We start from the raw sequence: 16208 nt of genomic DNA, 5'->3' as shown, positions 1-16208 counted from the left end.
TTTTAAGGAATTGCACACATTTTCTGTATTTTAAAAATACACAATTCATGCAGTGGCTCCTTTTCATTTTCATTTATTCTGTATAAAAACGTTACATCATTCCTTACTGCCCTTTCATTTCTGACATAACACTCTACAAGTTGAAAAAATAGCTTCACACATCAGATATTTACAAAGTCAAATCTCATAGCAATTCAAGTTATTTGTCACAGTCAACCTTCAAAAACATTGAATTTGATTCTTTTTTGAAACCAACATCCCATCCTTCGAACGTGGTTTAGTTGGCTGAATAATTTAGCATAAACCTTGGATCTACTGGAATAATTAGCAATGAGTATATGCTTCTCATCATGCTTCGAGAACAAAAACGTATGGTTTACTCCAGCTACTGCAGCCAAATTAGCCACTTTTGAAGAATAGAACCCAGTCAGTTATTACAACAAACAATGTACATTTCAAATATGATTCTCAGTTTAACACTGCAACCAATTTTATTTATATATGCACATATTCAACAGCTCAAACGTTCAATTCCAAACTAAAAAAAATGTAAACATCCTAGTTTTCTTTTCATCATTAATAAATATGACGATTTTAGTTGAGAGGGATCTCATAGATACTATATAGCATTACAAATCGACAATGCATTCTAATACTCACCTGAGAGTAATGACATGCTAAAAAAAAGTATGCATGAACGAGAACCTCCATTCGTTGGTATTAAGTGCTTCAGATAGAGACACATTAAACAAGATTCACTTTGAGTTTAACATCTTACCCACCTTACTGTTACTTGCACTAAGACATAATCGCAGTTGTTCACCCAGTCAAACACAAAGACAAAAGAATACACGACGACATCACAGAGACACTCACTACACCATCATGTCATTAGTAGAGCTGGTCATTTATCTGGTGAGGTAACATTAGGTTCTATATCTAAATGCTTGCCTGGCCATGGTAGCTGCTCATGCACTCAGAATAACTATAATCAATACAATAAAATGGAGCCCAGCTGCATTTAGAAAAAATATGTTATACGGCTGGACATGCTGTGTCTTGAGTAATTTGAAATATAATGGAAGACGAGGCTAATGGAGTTGCATTGAGCCAGCAGAGAGCAGGTAATCTTAGGAGATGCCCTTAAATGCCACAAAGTCAGTATTTAAATGGAGGTTAAGGCTTTTAGGTCAAACCTATTGAGAAAATGATTTTGAGGCAAAACAAAGAACGCAATGTCATTTATATGCTCTGATGTTCCAGAAAAACATCATTTGTTGCCTGCAACAGGGGTTGAGTTGAGGAGGCCGTTGAGCTGCCCACAGAACTCAGCCGTTGTGCCCTCTGCAGGTCTGGAGGAACAAACGCCTCACAGCTGCCACTAGTGCTGAGATTCAGGTAATCCTGCAAGACACAAATATAAACCTAACTGAAGAAACTGGTTCAATGTCAGCAGTTTTTGAGCTGAGCTGAGTCAGAACGTACATGTTTGGTGGTTTCCGACAGCAGGAGTTCAGTCCTTTCCACCAGTTTTTTAAAGGTCGGTCTCTTCAGAGGGTCAGCACTCCAACACCATCTCATTACCTCGTAACTGATAATGCATACACACAAGCCGCGTTATCATGCACATCACACAAATGTATATTTATATTCAGCAAGGATGCATTAAATTGATCATTTATAATGTTACAAAAGAACAAAACTTCAACAAACACTAATCTTTAAAAATGCATCATGATTTCCACAAAAATATTAAGCAGCACAACTGTTTTCAACCTTGATAATAAGAAATGTCATCAAATCAGAATGATTTCTGAGGGATCATGTGCAACTGAAGACTGGAGTAATGATGCTGAAAAAGCTTTGCCTTCACAGGAATAAATTACATTTTAAAATATTTTAAAATAGAAAACAGTTCATTTAAATTGTAATAATATTTCACAATATTATTGTTTATTGGTGAGCATAAAAATCTCACCACCCCTAAACTTTTGAATGGAAGTGTGCACGCCATAAATATAAAATACTGACTGCAGGCTGTTTAAAGACAATTATAATTCTCTTACATTTCGATTGGGGCAAACTCAGGCTCAGTCATTCTGTATCCATCTTGTATCATCTTATAGAATGTGGATCCAACTTGAATCCCCGGATAAGGCGTGTTACCTGCAGGCAGATTTTCACCTCATAAGACCTTTATAATGAGTCACTTATAGGCCTTGGTTTAGGAGATGTATTCTGGGTATGTGTGATATTTAATAGGCCTGATACCAGCTAATACAGACCTAGAGAGAAGATCTCCCACAGTAAGATGCCATAGGACCAGACGTCACTCTCAAAAGTGTACACGCAAGCAAACAAGCTCTCTGGGGACATCCATTTCACTGGTAGACGTGCCTAAACCGGAAACACATCATTCATGATAATGAACAATGCTTTAATTTTTTTTACATTTTTTTAAAAATGAACATTTGGTCATCATTTACTCACCTTCATGTTGTTCCAAACCTGTGTGGATTTCTCCAGAATACATAGATTTCTTTCAGTTTTTTGTCAATATAATGTTAATGGGGTCCAATGTTGCTTTGTACTCCACTGACTTTCATTAGGTTTGAAACAACATGAGGGCGAGTAAATCATTTTGGGTGAACTATCCCTTTAAATCAATGGTGTTTTTACTACATAAAATCTCCAATATAATTCTGAATATGCTGGATTATATTAATATAGAGCCTGACAGTAGGTGTGAGTGTGGTAACGGTTATACAACACTTCCTTACATTTCCTCTCAGGACGTAGCTGGAATCTCTAGTGATGTCACGTGCCAGACCGAAATCACATATCTTTGCTACCCGACCCTGAGTCAGTAAAACGTTCCTAGCGGCCAGATCTCTGTGGATACACTAAATATACATGGCGACACACATAAGTGGACATTTATTAGTCAAAAACGTATGCATTCACTATAGAACTGTATATGAAAATGAGATAACATTACAAAGTCTGTATGTTCAACTCACTCTGAAACTTGAGAGGTGAATAAATGTAATTACACACTCACATTTTTGGATGTGAGGAAGTCCATGCCTTTAGCCACTTGATATGAGAAGCTGAGTAAATCCTCAGTATCCAAAGAGAGATCATCTTTATCATCACACCATTCTAAGAGAGATGATACAGATTGAAAAGTGTAAAATAATGAAAATTGGTGGTAAAAGTGGCTGTATTTTCTTGGGATGGGCCTTACCTGTCTGATTCGATCTCTTCTGATATGACCTCATGGGCACGTAACCATTATCAGTGCCCTCTCTGTGTGTGCACACATGCATATAATAGATGGTGTATTACATTACAAAAACCTAACAAAGGACATCTACACTCTTATAAATGTTGCACCACATTTCTTCTCAGACACACATCTTACCTTGAAGGCTGTATTTGGCTGAGCAGATTTTTGTAATATCCGTCGCCTGTTTTGGAACTGAAAAACGCATCCCGCTTTCTTCTCAGGAAGTTCAACATGTCGCCATAGCAACAGTATTCTGTGATCACCAGAATAGGGCCTGTTGAAAAAAATTGTCACTTTAACAATTATCAAATTTCTCCTCAAGGAACTTTTCCATAATATAATTTTTGATAATTTGGTAAGCTCTAAGTATGTTATAGTGGTGTTAGTCCAAGTCTTATGAAGCCTATACAATAAGCTATATACAAAGCTCTACAATATTACCCTGTAAAAAGCTATACGAAAGATTTGTGTGAAGAACAGTCCATAATTTCGAGAGACAACTACTGTTTTCTACTTTTGTGGTGCAGTATAAACCCACTTCCACTTTCCTTATTTGGAAAAGTGCAGTAATTTACTAACATCTCCTGTTGTGTTTCAACCAGAAGAAAGAAAACAATATGGGATTGGAATGACATTAGGAACATACAATATATCTTATAATAAACTTATAGGTATCTTTCTTTAACCTGTCACCACTGTTAAAGTGATTGAATCAATATTAACCACGTACCTCCTACTGTACAGGCGCCAAGCAAGTTGACAATGTTCATATGGTTGCCAATGTAGCTCAGAACTTTCAACTCTGACATTAGAGCCTCTTTTTCAGTGGAGTGAGCACTCGCTTTGGGAAAAATCCACAGATATACACACATGTGCACACACACACACACACACACACACACAAACATACACAGATACGTTATATAGACATTAAAGGTTTTGAAAACCAATGATTGGAGTCTTTATAAACATATACTGCCCGGCAAAAATAAGGCAAATGATTGTCTATGATCAGGTTTATGATTGGATAGTCTATGATTGGATCATTATTGCAGTGATTATTATGTTTCTAGCATGCTATATGTTTGCCAATAGTTCTTCTAACCTTAATTGATGCACCTCTTGATGGAAATAACATCACAACATTTATTTCTATCAAGAGGTGCATCAATTATTGGTCAAGATCTTGTATTGACAATGCAAGAGTCAAGCACTCTGTAAAGTCTCCTTCAGCACATCCCAAAGACTTGCTAAATGCAAGAAACATAATATTTCTGAAACATAATATCACTGAAATAATCATAGACTCTTAAGCATTTGCCTTAAAAATCCAAAAAGTAACTTTTTGGCCGGGCAGTGTACTTTACACACGTTAAGTCATACATCCAGGTAAGTGTACTTTACACACGTTAAGTCATACATCCAGGGAAGTGTACTTTACACACGTTAAGTCATACATCCAGGGAAGTGTACTTTACACACGTTAAGTCATACATCCAGGGAAGTGTACTTTACACACGTTAAGTCATACATCCAGGTAAGTGTACTTTACACACGTTAAGTCATACATCCAGGGAAGTGTACTTTACACACGTTAAGTCATACATCCAGGGAAGTGTACTTTACACACGTTAAGTCATACATCCAGGGAAGTGTACTTTACACACGTTAAGTCATACATCCAGGGAAGTGTACTCTACGCATGTTAAATCATACATCCAGACATATACTCACGTTTTAGCATTTTTACAGCAACAGTGGTCACTGTGTCAACTGATAGGAGCCCATATGCCGTAGCTGCCACCACTTTACCAAACGCTCCAGAGCCAAGGATTCTACCTTCATCATGACAAACAACAAACATTTAGCACTTATTTACCATTATTATGTTCAAATTCATACAATTTTAATAAGCATTCTACTAGATTATTTTTATAGTTATGTAGTATTATAGGACTTCTAAGTAGTACTGTTAAAAAGTTTGTGGTCAGTATTTTTTTTTAAATATATTTTAGTCTCTTATCCTCACTAAGGCTGCATTTATTTGATAAAAAAATACAGTATAAACAGTAATATTGTGAAATATTATTACAATTTAAAATAAATGTTTTCTGTTTTAATACATTGTAAAATGTAATTTATTCCTGTGATGGCAAAGTGGAATTTTCTCTAATATGCCGATTTATATATATATATATATATATATATATATATATATATATATATATATATATATGTGTGTGTGTGTGTGCGTGCGTGTGTGTGTTCTTTCTATTCACCGAAGAATCCCATATGTATGATACACACTTTTAATCAGATTAAATAATGAACTATTGTGCAATCATAACATTTAGATTTATGTGTAATGTGAATGCCTTTACCAAAGCGGAGTCTTTCCCGTGGAAACTCCCATTTGGGGTCATAAGGCAGCTGCGTCGGGTCTATGTAGGTATAATTGTTGCCATCAAAACTGTCGATCACCTTCCAATGGATCTCATATTTGGGTTTCTATGGCAGTGTACAAAATGGTAAGCAGGAAATAAAAGTGAAATAAATAAAACCAGAATTATTGCTAACAATTTAAGTTATGTCAAAGTGTGTAGTGTGAGTGTTGTGTACCTGCATGTATTTGAAGAGCAGAACCACCACAAGTAAGCTAAGCAGAACAGCAGTGGAGACAACACCAGACAACAGAGGTGTGAAGAGTTTATGGGGCACAGTTCTTTCTGGGGAGAGAAACGCATGCCCACACATCCATGAATATACACACTCACAAATATAAACACCACATCTGCATTTAAACAATAATACTTCTTAATTCGCAGTACTATATTAATAAGGTGAGTGTTTTAAATCTGTTATTCAGAGGATTTTAAGAGCTTAGCATCAGTATCAAATCCTAATGTGCACACGCTGCACAAAATAATAATCCCTCATATCTGTCAACAAGCTCAGTGTGTGTCTGAGAACATTCAGGGATTATCTGTTAACAGCCGTGTGTGTGTGTGTGTGTGTGTGTGTGTGTGTTTGGGTGTGAACAGGTTTGTGTCTCTCTACTGAATGGCAAGAATGGTCCACCTCAACCAAAACAGAACGTTTGTTTTGGTGTGTGTGTGGGGAAATTAGCTGATAATTAGCTATGAGAGCTAAATTCAGTTAACTTAATCTGACAAAGCCTCCATTTGATATCATTGAAGGTAAAAATAATTCATAAATTAGGTAAATAAAGTTTAATTGTATCTTAATTGTAATGAATTGCCCACAACTGTTTGTTGTGTCTGGAGAAATTAGCTAATAATTAGCTAAGGGATAATAAACTAAATTAACAAAAAATTGGGGGGATGTCCTTGAAGGTAAAAAAAAACCAAAATTGGGTAATTAAAGTTTCATTTTAAATGTTGACTGTATAATTTAATATACAGTACATACACTACAGCTTATGTTTTTATGTTTTCTATTATGCTCAGCAAGCCTGCATTTATCTGACTAAAAATAAAGATTAAAAAACAGTGATTTGTCAAAAATAATATTACAGTTTAAAATATCTGATTAATTCTATATCTGGTATCTAAATATTTGATTCTATTTTAATATATTTTAAATTGAAATGTATTTCTGTGATGGCAAAGCTGAATTTTCAGCATCATTACTTGACCCTTCAGAAATCAATCTAATATGCTGATTTGCTGCTATAAAAATATTTCCTATTATTTTCAGGGTTCTTTGATTAATAGAAAGTGAAATAAATGATTATTACTGTCAGTTATAATTAATTTAATGTATCCTTGCTGAATAAAAGTATCAATTTCTTTCTTTCACTACTTTGGTTTTTGTTTGTTTGTTTTTTTGAGGACATAGTCATGTGTGACCAAACTGTATTTCCCCCCATTCTCTATGTCAAAATAAAATACCAAGATAAAGCATCTATTACAGACCTAATGCGCTTCCTTTGCTTTTCATTTTGTTGCATTAGTGTGAAAAAAAGCTTTCTGTCTTAACAGTAAGTGAAAAAAACAGGAAAATAAATATGAAATTGCCTCCATTTTTTCCTACTAAAATCACTTGAACGCACATCACATTGTAATTATGATTTCTGAACTTGTAAACAGCAGCTGAAAGCAGCATTAGGGTTTGGGTAAAGGACAGCCTGTAGAAAGCTTCTTCTCTCTGGCCTTAATGATTGAACGATGCCACACTGACACTGCTGTAACAACTGCATTGTATTATACAACATGTATTATCTTTTTGGACCTTGATAATTGCTGTTTACTGCTATATTTGTGATTAGCTTTATATAAACAATAGAAGTCTAAGGAATATCCTCATTTAGATGAACATGAGTGAATCTCACCGCTGATGGAAAAGAGGGTGTAGGCATGCTCGCTCTGGGTTTTTGCCACACACTCAAGGGTGTGAAATTTTCCTTTGCTGATATTAAGTCGACTTTCCACCTCGCTTCGTCCAAACTCTGACCCCGACACTGTTACAACAGCAACTTCCTCATCGGCCTGCGTCGCATTCAACAGAAGGGAGCACCTGTCAGAGAATATAAAGAGCCAAAAGAATATGACAAACAGCTATTATATCTATATAACATTATTTACCACAATTTATCATCTAAGAAACACTTTTCCATTCTAAATGGCTTTTTGAGACTGCAATCTCAATAGTCATACCGTGTATGTGGCGGCTCGCAGTAATACCAAGATATTTTGGGGACAGGATATCCTGAAGCAACACACCGCACCTGTCCATCAACCGGCCCCTCCTGGGAAACTATCACTGGTTTACCTGAATGAGAGATTTACTGTATTTATATGAAGACTCTAATAAAATAGAGAAATCTGAAAGCTAAAATCCTCTCAATCCTCTGAACTCACACATAACATGGACTGTGAATGACTGATTGACAGATGCATAGTTGTGATTGGCTGAGAAAGTGTAGATCCCGCCCTCTGATCCATGAATTCGAACCAGCCTCAGTTCACTGATGAACCTGCAAAATTCAGACGAACGACACTCAATGTCTGTTAAACTTTCACATATAAATGTTTGAAATTAGGTCACTAATGCTAATTGTAAAACTAATGGACGCACGTAGTTAACAAATGGACATGAACTTTTTTTAAATTGTGGTTAATTGTATAAGACAAAGTGTATATTTTAGTAGTTCAAACAAAAAGTTTTATTTTATAGTTTATACAAATAACACACATTTTATTAATATTTGGAGGTAAAATTCTCCTATTTCCTAACTTACAAGCGTAAAAAGTTATTTACGTTTTGTTGGAACATTTTCAAATATTTCCAAGAGTTTGGTCAATTATTAATTTATTGAGTCACTTCAGAAGTTGTTTCAAAAAATAAAAATGGGGGTAATATATGTATATTTTTAATAATAACCAGTCATATTTGAAAGTAGGCCCCAATTAAATAATGCCAATAATATAAAATATATATATATTAATAATTATAATTATAATAATATAATAAATATAATAATAATATTTTAAATAATAAATAAAAATGTTATGTATTTCACAGTTTGTGATGAGGTAGGACAATTTTGATAAAAATAGTAATAATAATATAATACCACAATATAATTATAATAGATCATTTTTTGTTTATTGAATAAAATCTGTTATTTGCCGTCTAACCGAATTATTAAAATTTAAAGGAGAAAAAAATGATTGGTGTTTTCTGTGAGGAAAAATAAAAATACATGTCTTGTCAAGTGCTCATATAATGGTTTTGGCTTTTAATATACCAGCTTCAAAGAACCAGTGGCAATAAGATAGGATCAAAGTTTTGTGTATAAAAACACTGGTGGAGTTACCACAGAATTGACTGTGTGTGTGTATATGTGCAGGTGTGTGTACCTGTACTGCTGGTTGTGTAGTGTAATGACGTGCTCGGATGTGTTTTTGAGCTGTTGGTTGTTATACGACCAGTAGATTTCAGAGGGTTTGGGGTATGAAGTCATCTCCACGCTGAGGGTCAGACTCTCTCCCTCTCGCACCTCCACCACACTGTCCTCTCCCTCCGTAAGGTTAATGAAACCACGCTCTGCCACAAATACACACATAAACAGATGTTCCGTTGTTTAGCCAGGGACGTGTCTTTTGCTGAAAATGCCAAGGTTTAAAGATGCATGGTTGAAGTAAAACCCATGCATCTATCAACTTAAAGGCAAGACTTCTAAATCAACATTTCAACAATCGTCGTATTGAGTGTTACAATTAAGCCCTTTCGTGTTACTACAAGTATTGGCCTTCTTGCTCTCTGGTTAAAGTCAATATTATTTAGAAGATACAGCTTAATCTCACATTTCTTACCGTAAACCTCCAGATTGACAGTTGCCATGGAGACACCCTTCTCATTCTTCGCATTACATTGATAGACTCCTGAGTCATTCATCTTCACAGAAAAGAACTTCAGTGTTGCTATGCGCAGATATCCTCGAGAACCAGGCAGGACGTTAGATTTAGTTGTCTCCTTTGCCGTCTAAATCATTATTGACAACATTAGTCCAGGTTAGGTACTGTGCTTACAGTAAGCAATCTAAGATATGCAACAGGTGTGTGGATCTAACCGATTCCGAAGGGATGCTCCAGTTCAGGTAGAAATCATGGTTGATGTTGATGCTGCTACAGGTGAGATCAAAGTTCTGATCCTGGATCAGAATCACATTTTCCATTCTGGATAGGCTGATCACTGGCGCTGTCTCCGGGACTGTATCACAAAAACAATAAATATGCAATAAAGCATATAGGCAAAGATATATTGAGATATATGATATATGTAATGATATAATATGGCAATGATACACTACTGTCAGAAGTTTTATGTTTTTGAAAGACATCTTTTATGCTCACCAAAGCTGTATGTATTTGATCAAAAATACAGTAAAACAGTAATATTGTGAGATATAATATATAACTGGTTTTATTTAGTACATTTAATTATATATATATATATATATATATATATATATATATATATATATATTATAATTTCCTATTCTTTGAAGAATAGAACGCTCAATGAACAGCATTTCTTTGAAATAGAAATCCTTTGTAACATTATAAATGTCTACTGTCACTTTTGATCAATTGTATGTGTTCTTGCTGAATTTTTATTTATTTATTTCTTATTCAAAAATCTTGGTGTTCAAGAAATCTTTCTTGAACACCAAATCAGCATATTAGAATGATATCTGCTTTTCATAAAATTCAGCTTTAGATCACAGGAATAAATTACATTTTAAAAATATTACTGTTTTACTGTATTTTAGATTAAACAAATGTAGACTTGGTGAACAATTAAGACTTCTTTCAAAAACATTTTTTTTAAAAATCGTAATTATTCCAAACTTTCACATTCATGATTTGCAAAGGGAAAAAGGCACATAATCATATAATCATGACTAATTATATAAGCATAATATAGAAGAGAGAAAACATTTCCCATATTTCCCACATTTTTGTTTACTTTTGTACAATAAACAATTTTAGTACTTTAATTGGTCACTTTTTGATGTCCAATGTAAAATCAACAAACAAAACTAGTTCATCAAAAATCCTATCATCGTTTGCTTACACTCACACCATTTCAAACATATATGACTTTCCTTCTTCTGTGGAACACAAAAGAAGATATTTTAATGAATGTTTTTTCCATACGAAGAAGATATTTTAATGAATGTTTTTGGTATGTTTTGGTATCCATACAAAGAAAGTCAATGGGGTCTACAGCTACACCAAGCAGACATCAAAGATAGGAAACCGAAACTAGGACTGCAGATATATAATTACAAACCGCAAACAAAGCAGCACTTGCTTACCATTTTGAATATCAATCACACTGATCACGTTCTTCAATTTAGTCGGCTCATGTTATTATGAAAATATTTGTGCATTTGAATGCTCAGGTAAGATGACGTAAAATTATCACAGCCTTCTGTCTGTACCGTCTTGACTTCTTTGCTCGCTTTCATCACTTTGCGCTGTTATTCTCGTGCACTGACTCATTCGCTAAGCTGAATAGCCAATCAGAGTTCTCTCTCTCACCGACGGCCAATCAACCTGCTGAATCGGCCCAAAAAACCCAGACAGCGTCCGGACAGTGTTGGGGAAAGTTACTTTTAAAAGTAATGCATTACAATATTGAGTTACTCCTTAAAAAAGTAACTACTTGCATTACTTAGTTGCTTTTTTTATGGAAAGTAATGTGTTACATTACTTTTCCGTTACTTTTTTCTAACCTGGACTGGGCTTACTTGTTTGTTTTTTAATAACAATAAAAAAGCTCTATTTTTGGCAAATGTAATGGCCCTTTCACACCAAAAGTGAACTGAATAAGCCTCAGGCTGAAAGAAATACAAATTCACGCCTGTACAGTAGAGGGCGTAGTTCAAAAACACTTTTCAGCTGTTCTGCCATTCTGAATTGAAGAATAGGATGCAGCATAAAAAAGTTCAATAGGCTTACTTCACCAATAAAATGTTTTTAAAAATGTTTTTAAAAATCTAAAATCATTTTTGTTTATTATTATGGTTGAAGTGTATAACTGAATGTCAGCAGCAAAGACATTGGTTAATAAAGTGAGATTAAATACATAAAGTATATTTGTGTAATTTAATATATTTAATTATTGCAGGTTTGTGTAATATTCTGAGATTGCATTTCACTGTTTTTATTAATTTTGGGTAATACTAAACCTATTTTTTATTTATTTTTTGCAACTAGGATGAGTAAATGCCAGCTTATGTTTATTCTAAAACTACAATAACCATCATGTTTACACAGAGAACACAATGCCTGTGAACTTACGATTCCAACATATAAACAAATTGCGTTACTTATTTGAAAACGTAACTCAGATATTTTGTTGTAAATTTTAAAAGTAATGCATTACTTTTTACTTGAAAAAAGTAATCTGATTTAGTAACTCAAGTTACTTACAATGAGTTACCCCAAACACTGACGGTGCGGAACACACCGAAAAAACTATTCTAAAACTACAATAACCATCATGTTTACACAGAGAACACAATGCCTGTGAACTTACGATTCCTCTCAACATATAAACAAATTGCGTTACTTATTTGAAAACGTAACTCAGATATTTTGTTGTAAATTTTAAAAGTAATGCATTACTTTACTTGTTACTTAAAAAAGTAATCTGATTTAGTAACTCAAGTTACTTGCAATGAGTTACCCCAAACACTGACGGTGCGGAACACACCGAAAAAACTAAGCCGAAGGATGCTCAGAAATGACCCGACATTGCCCGGCTGCCAATCGGCTTGGTGTGTCCCGTCCTTACTATAACACTGAGCTCCATTCACTTTCATTTTATGGACAAAAAAAGATAGACTTTTTCAGAATATATTCTTCCTGTTCCACAGGGAAAAAATAAATACATGAATTTCTATCCCTTTAAGAACCACTGCTCTAACACACACATACACTCACCTAGCCGCACATCCAAGTTATAATGGCTTGATTTCACAGGTTTATCATCCATCTGCCCTGCACAAACGTAGCAGCCATCAAAGGCTTTGGAGACGTTTCTTATGGTGATCCCTCTCTGAGGGTGTGTGATGTAGGTGAGGCCAGCTGGTAAGGCTGTGCCAGCACAGGTCAACAGGGACAGGTGATTGATAGCTGGATCTGTTACTAAACAAGGAATAGTGCAATCCCCTCCTTCCCTCACCAGGAGCCCATTCACCATGGACTGCACAAAAGCGTTCTTCGAATCTGCCAAAAAAGTGAGACATTTTAGATAGAAAACATAGAGAGTGATAAGAAAGGGAACAAAAGACATGCAAAACAAAAGAGAACATAAGGGAGAAAAGTGGGGAAAAAATGTGAATGCAAAACAAGGGCCATTACATTAAACACTGGAAGGACTTGTCTATGAGGAAATAGTAAAAAAAAGGAGTGTGTGCAAGAGGTTTATCACACAATTCGGCTATTCAAATACCTACATCATTCAATGACAGTTAACAATAATACAATTAAAAGATATTAAACCACATCCACACTAAGGTGGGGTTTGAGTACACAGCTTAAGGACATGCATTTGTGCTTTTACAAAAGACCTATTCAAGTTTTAATACTCCTTCAACAGCGAAGTGTGGGAATTGAGGCCAAAAGAACAAATAAACCCCTCAGAATCAAAGAGAACTGTGTAAACACGCATATTCAGACCTTTCACGTAGACATAGATAGAGCTGTTCTCTCTCGTTTGTGTGTTCTCACAGGTGTAACGGCCCATATGCTGTATCTGTGTGGAGGTGAGGAAGATGACACTGGCTCCGTCTTCCTTTAGCTCTCCATCGATTTTCCGACCTTTTTCCCGCAGCCATTGCACCATGCTCATGCTTGCCTCTGCATCGTCATGACAACGGAGTTCCAGTTGTCCACCTTTAAGTATCACCAGATGAGGGGCATCGGGAGTGATAACAGGCTTAAACCATCCTGGAATACAAACACACATCAATATATTCACTGTGCATACCAAGTCAGGTCTAATCAACGGCAACATCCTGCAATCAGTTAATGCATCACTTTGTTGACAGTCAACAAACCTTAGGAAGGTGAGAAGGTCTTTATGGTAGACATGGTGCACTGTGATAATTCTTTAAAAGCTTAAACCCGCAGCTGATGTATCTGCTCTGAACATTTTCATTATGACAAACAGAATTTTAAAAAAAACTCCTGGATATCAATAAGTGCCATGAAAAAACAAACTAAGAGAGAAGAAATTATATTTAGCATTAAGTAAATGTTTAGATTATTAACATTTAAAAATATATTTTAATACATGTTTTTATGTCAATTATGGACACATTTTTCTGTGCAGTAACTTTATTATATATAAATTTTTTTTAAAAAAAATCTAATTTACACTATGGTTCAAAAGTTTATTTTTATTTTTTAATGAAAGAAGCCTCATGCTCACCAAGTCTGTATTTATTTGATCAAAATATAGTAAAAACAGTAATATTGTGAAATATTTTTAGAATTTAAAATGACCATTTTCTATTTAAATAAATAGGCTATTCTAAATATATTTTAATATATTCCTTTATTCCAAATTTAAGTTTGTGCAAAGTACCCCAAAAAAGTGCAAAGTGTAAAGTTTTAAAGAACAGCATTTATTTGAGATAAAAATCTTATGTAATATTACAAATGTCTTTGCTGGCATTTTTGAACAATTTATTGTGTGATTGCTGAATAAAAGTATTAATTTCTTTAAAAACAAAATCTCACTGAAAAATCTTACCTCAAACTTTAAATGGTAATTTATGTCAACAAAGAATGAGACCTACATGAATTTCAGTGAGAATGATTTTTGCTTAAAATAAAAATAGGCGTTTTCTTTATGCAAGCAATACATGAAAAAAAGAATTTAATCTATTTAATTAATTTAATCTATTTAATTAATTATAGGCATCTCTATCCTAACATTCTAATTGTTTGATGCCCTCGCATTTAAATAATTGAGCTCTGCCTTCTCATTATCCGCACCACGATGACTAATCTGTTACTCATGATGATCTACTGTCCAGATGAATCAAACGTTATACGAAACAATTACGGGTTGCATTAGTGACTAAGGTAGGCTATGTAATTTTCTCAGGATAGCCGAAGATACGAAGCTTTCCCGCTAGATTAGAACATTCATCACTCGCGCGACGCTCGAGACACACACACACACACACACACACACAATGCGACTATGACAACAAACCAGAAGACAACTAACAGAATTTATCAAAGCAACGTAACATGCACGCCATTCTGAATGGTTTGGGCATGTTTTCTGAGTAATAGGCCTATAATAGGCTACTTTAAAACACACCGACCATGTGTTTAAGTGTCCTAATGACAATTAATGTTATTTTTTACAGGTGTTATTAGGTTGGCAGCCTGAGAAAATTAGGCTATTACTGAAATAGGGGACTGAGTTAAAAGTAATATAAAATATGCAATAGAAATATGCACACATGTCCACAGACAATAAAAGTTGTAGGTCTACGTCTCGCTGTCTCTCTCACCTATAGCCTATGTAAAAACACGAGACACCTGTACGTGAACCTTCTTCTCGGACGGCATCTGTTGCTAGCAGCTATCCGATAATCTCGACCAGGAAAGAGCAAACCGACCGTTAGTTGAGAACAGTTTGTCACAATGCCTGTAACTTAATAACTCAGTAGTTGATGTGGTAATTATGTTGACAGTAATTAGTATCCGATTAGTATTAGTAATTTTATTAGTAACCGATTGCTTTTGCGCTACTTTATTTCAAGTAGCCTACGCGACTCTAATTACACGCTAATTAATTATTGACACTATGCACAGCACATGAGATTCACCCTGTGTTAGAGTTAACTTGACATAATAACTTAAATTAATCAATAGCTATCTAGACAGCCTAAATAAATCAATAATTAAATTGATAGCGCGCAACTGTAACTATCGAGAGTTAACAGATGGACAAAAACATAACTCTTAACGGTCATCGTCTGCATCTGTTATCAAAACAATTGGATAATTCCCTGGATATCAGCCTAATCATCTGCTCATAATTAACTCATACAAATAGGAATTGCGGAGCCAACATTTTTCTGGGGAAAAATGCAACGGATCGGATAATAAAACGCCATTTTATATCTTAACTGAAAATGTAAGTTCTTACCTCCAGGTAAGGCGAATAAAAGCAGAACTGTGCGTAGAAACCAAGCGTGATCCATTCTGTCTGCGAGTGTGCGTGTGTCCGTACATTAGTATGACTGATCCGCAACTGACTGTGCGTCTTCAAGTGCCTCTCTCTCTCTCTCTCTCTCTCTCTCTCTCTCTCTCTCTCTCTCTCTCTCTCTCTCTCTCTCTCTCTCTCTCTCTCCCCT

General features: G+C 34.9%; 1 protein-coding gene across 1 annotated transcript; it reads right to left on the bottom strand.

The window, feature by feature from the left end:
- Positions 1-57: 57 nt before the first annotated feature.
- kitb (KIT proto-oncogene, receptor tyrosine kinase b) lies at positions 58-16116 on the bottom strand. Its single transcript, XM_084093918.1, has 21 exons — positions 16001-16116; positions 13507-13776; positions 12769-13053; positions 9885-10024; positions 9628-9796; positions 9172-9358; positions 8170-8285; positions 7966-8080; positions 7641-7825; positions 5909-6015; positions 5671-5797; positions 5024-5128; positions 4020-4130; positions 3425-3563; positions 3248-3309; positions 3062-3162; positions 2781-2903; positions 2286-2397; positions 2067-2166; positions 1486-1591; positions 58-1404 (listed from the first exon to the last, which is right to left on the bottom strand). The coding sequence occupies exons 1-21, from the start codon at positions 16053-16055 to the stop codon at positions 1243-1245; spliced, it is 2877 nt and encodes a 958-aa protein (XP_083950044.1). The 5' UTR covers positions 16056-16116; the 3' UTR covers positions 58-1242.
- Between the last annotated feature and the right edge of the window lie 92 nt (positions 16117-16208).

This window comes from Abramis brama (genome assembly GCF_963993115.1).
Source record: "Abramis brama genome assembly, chromosome: 2".
Classification (NCBI taxonomy): domain Eukaryota; kingdom Metazoa; phylum Chordata; class Actinopteri; order Cypriniformes; family Leuciscidae; genus Abramis; species Abramis brama.
The sequence above is the reverse complement of the archived record's forward strand: the minus strand, read 5'-3'. Positions and strand labels throughout refer to the sequence as shown.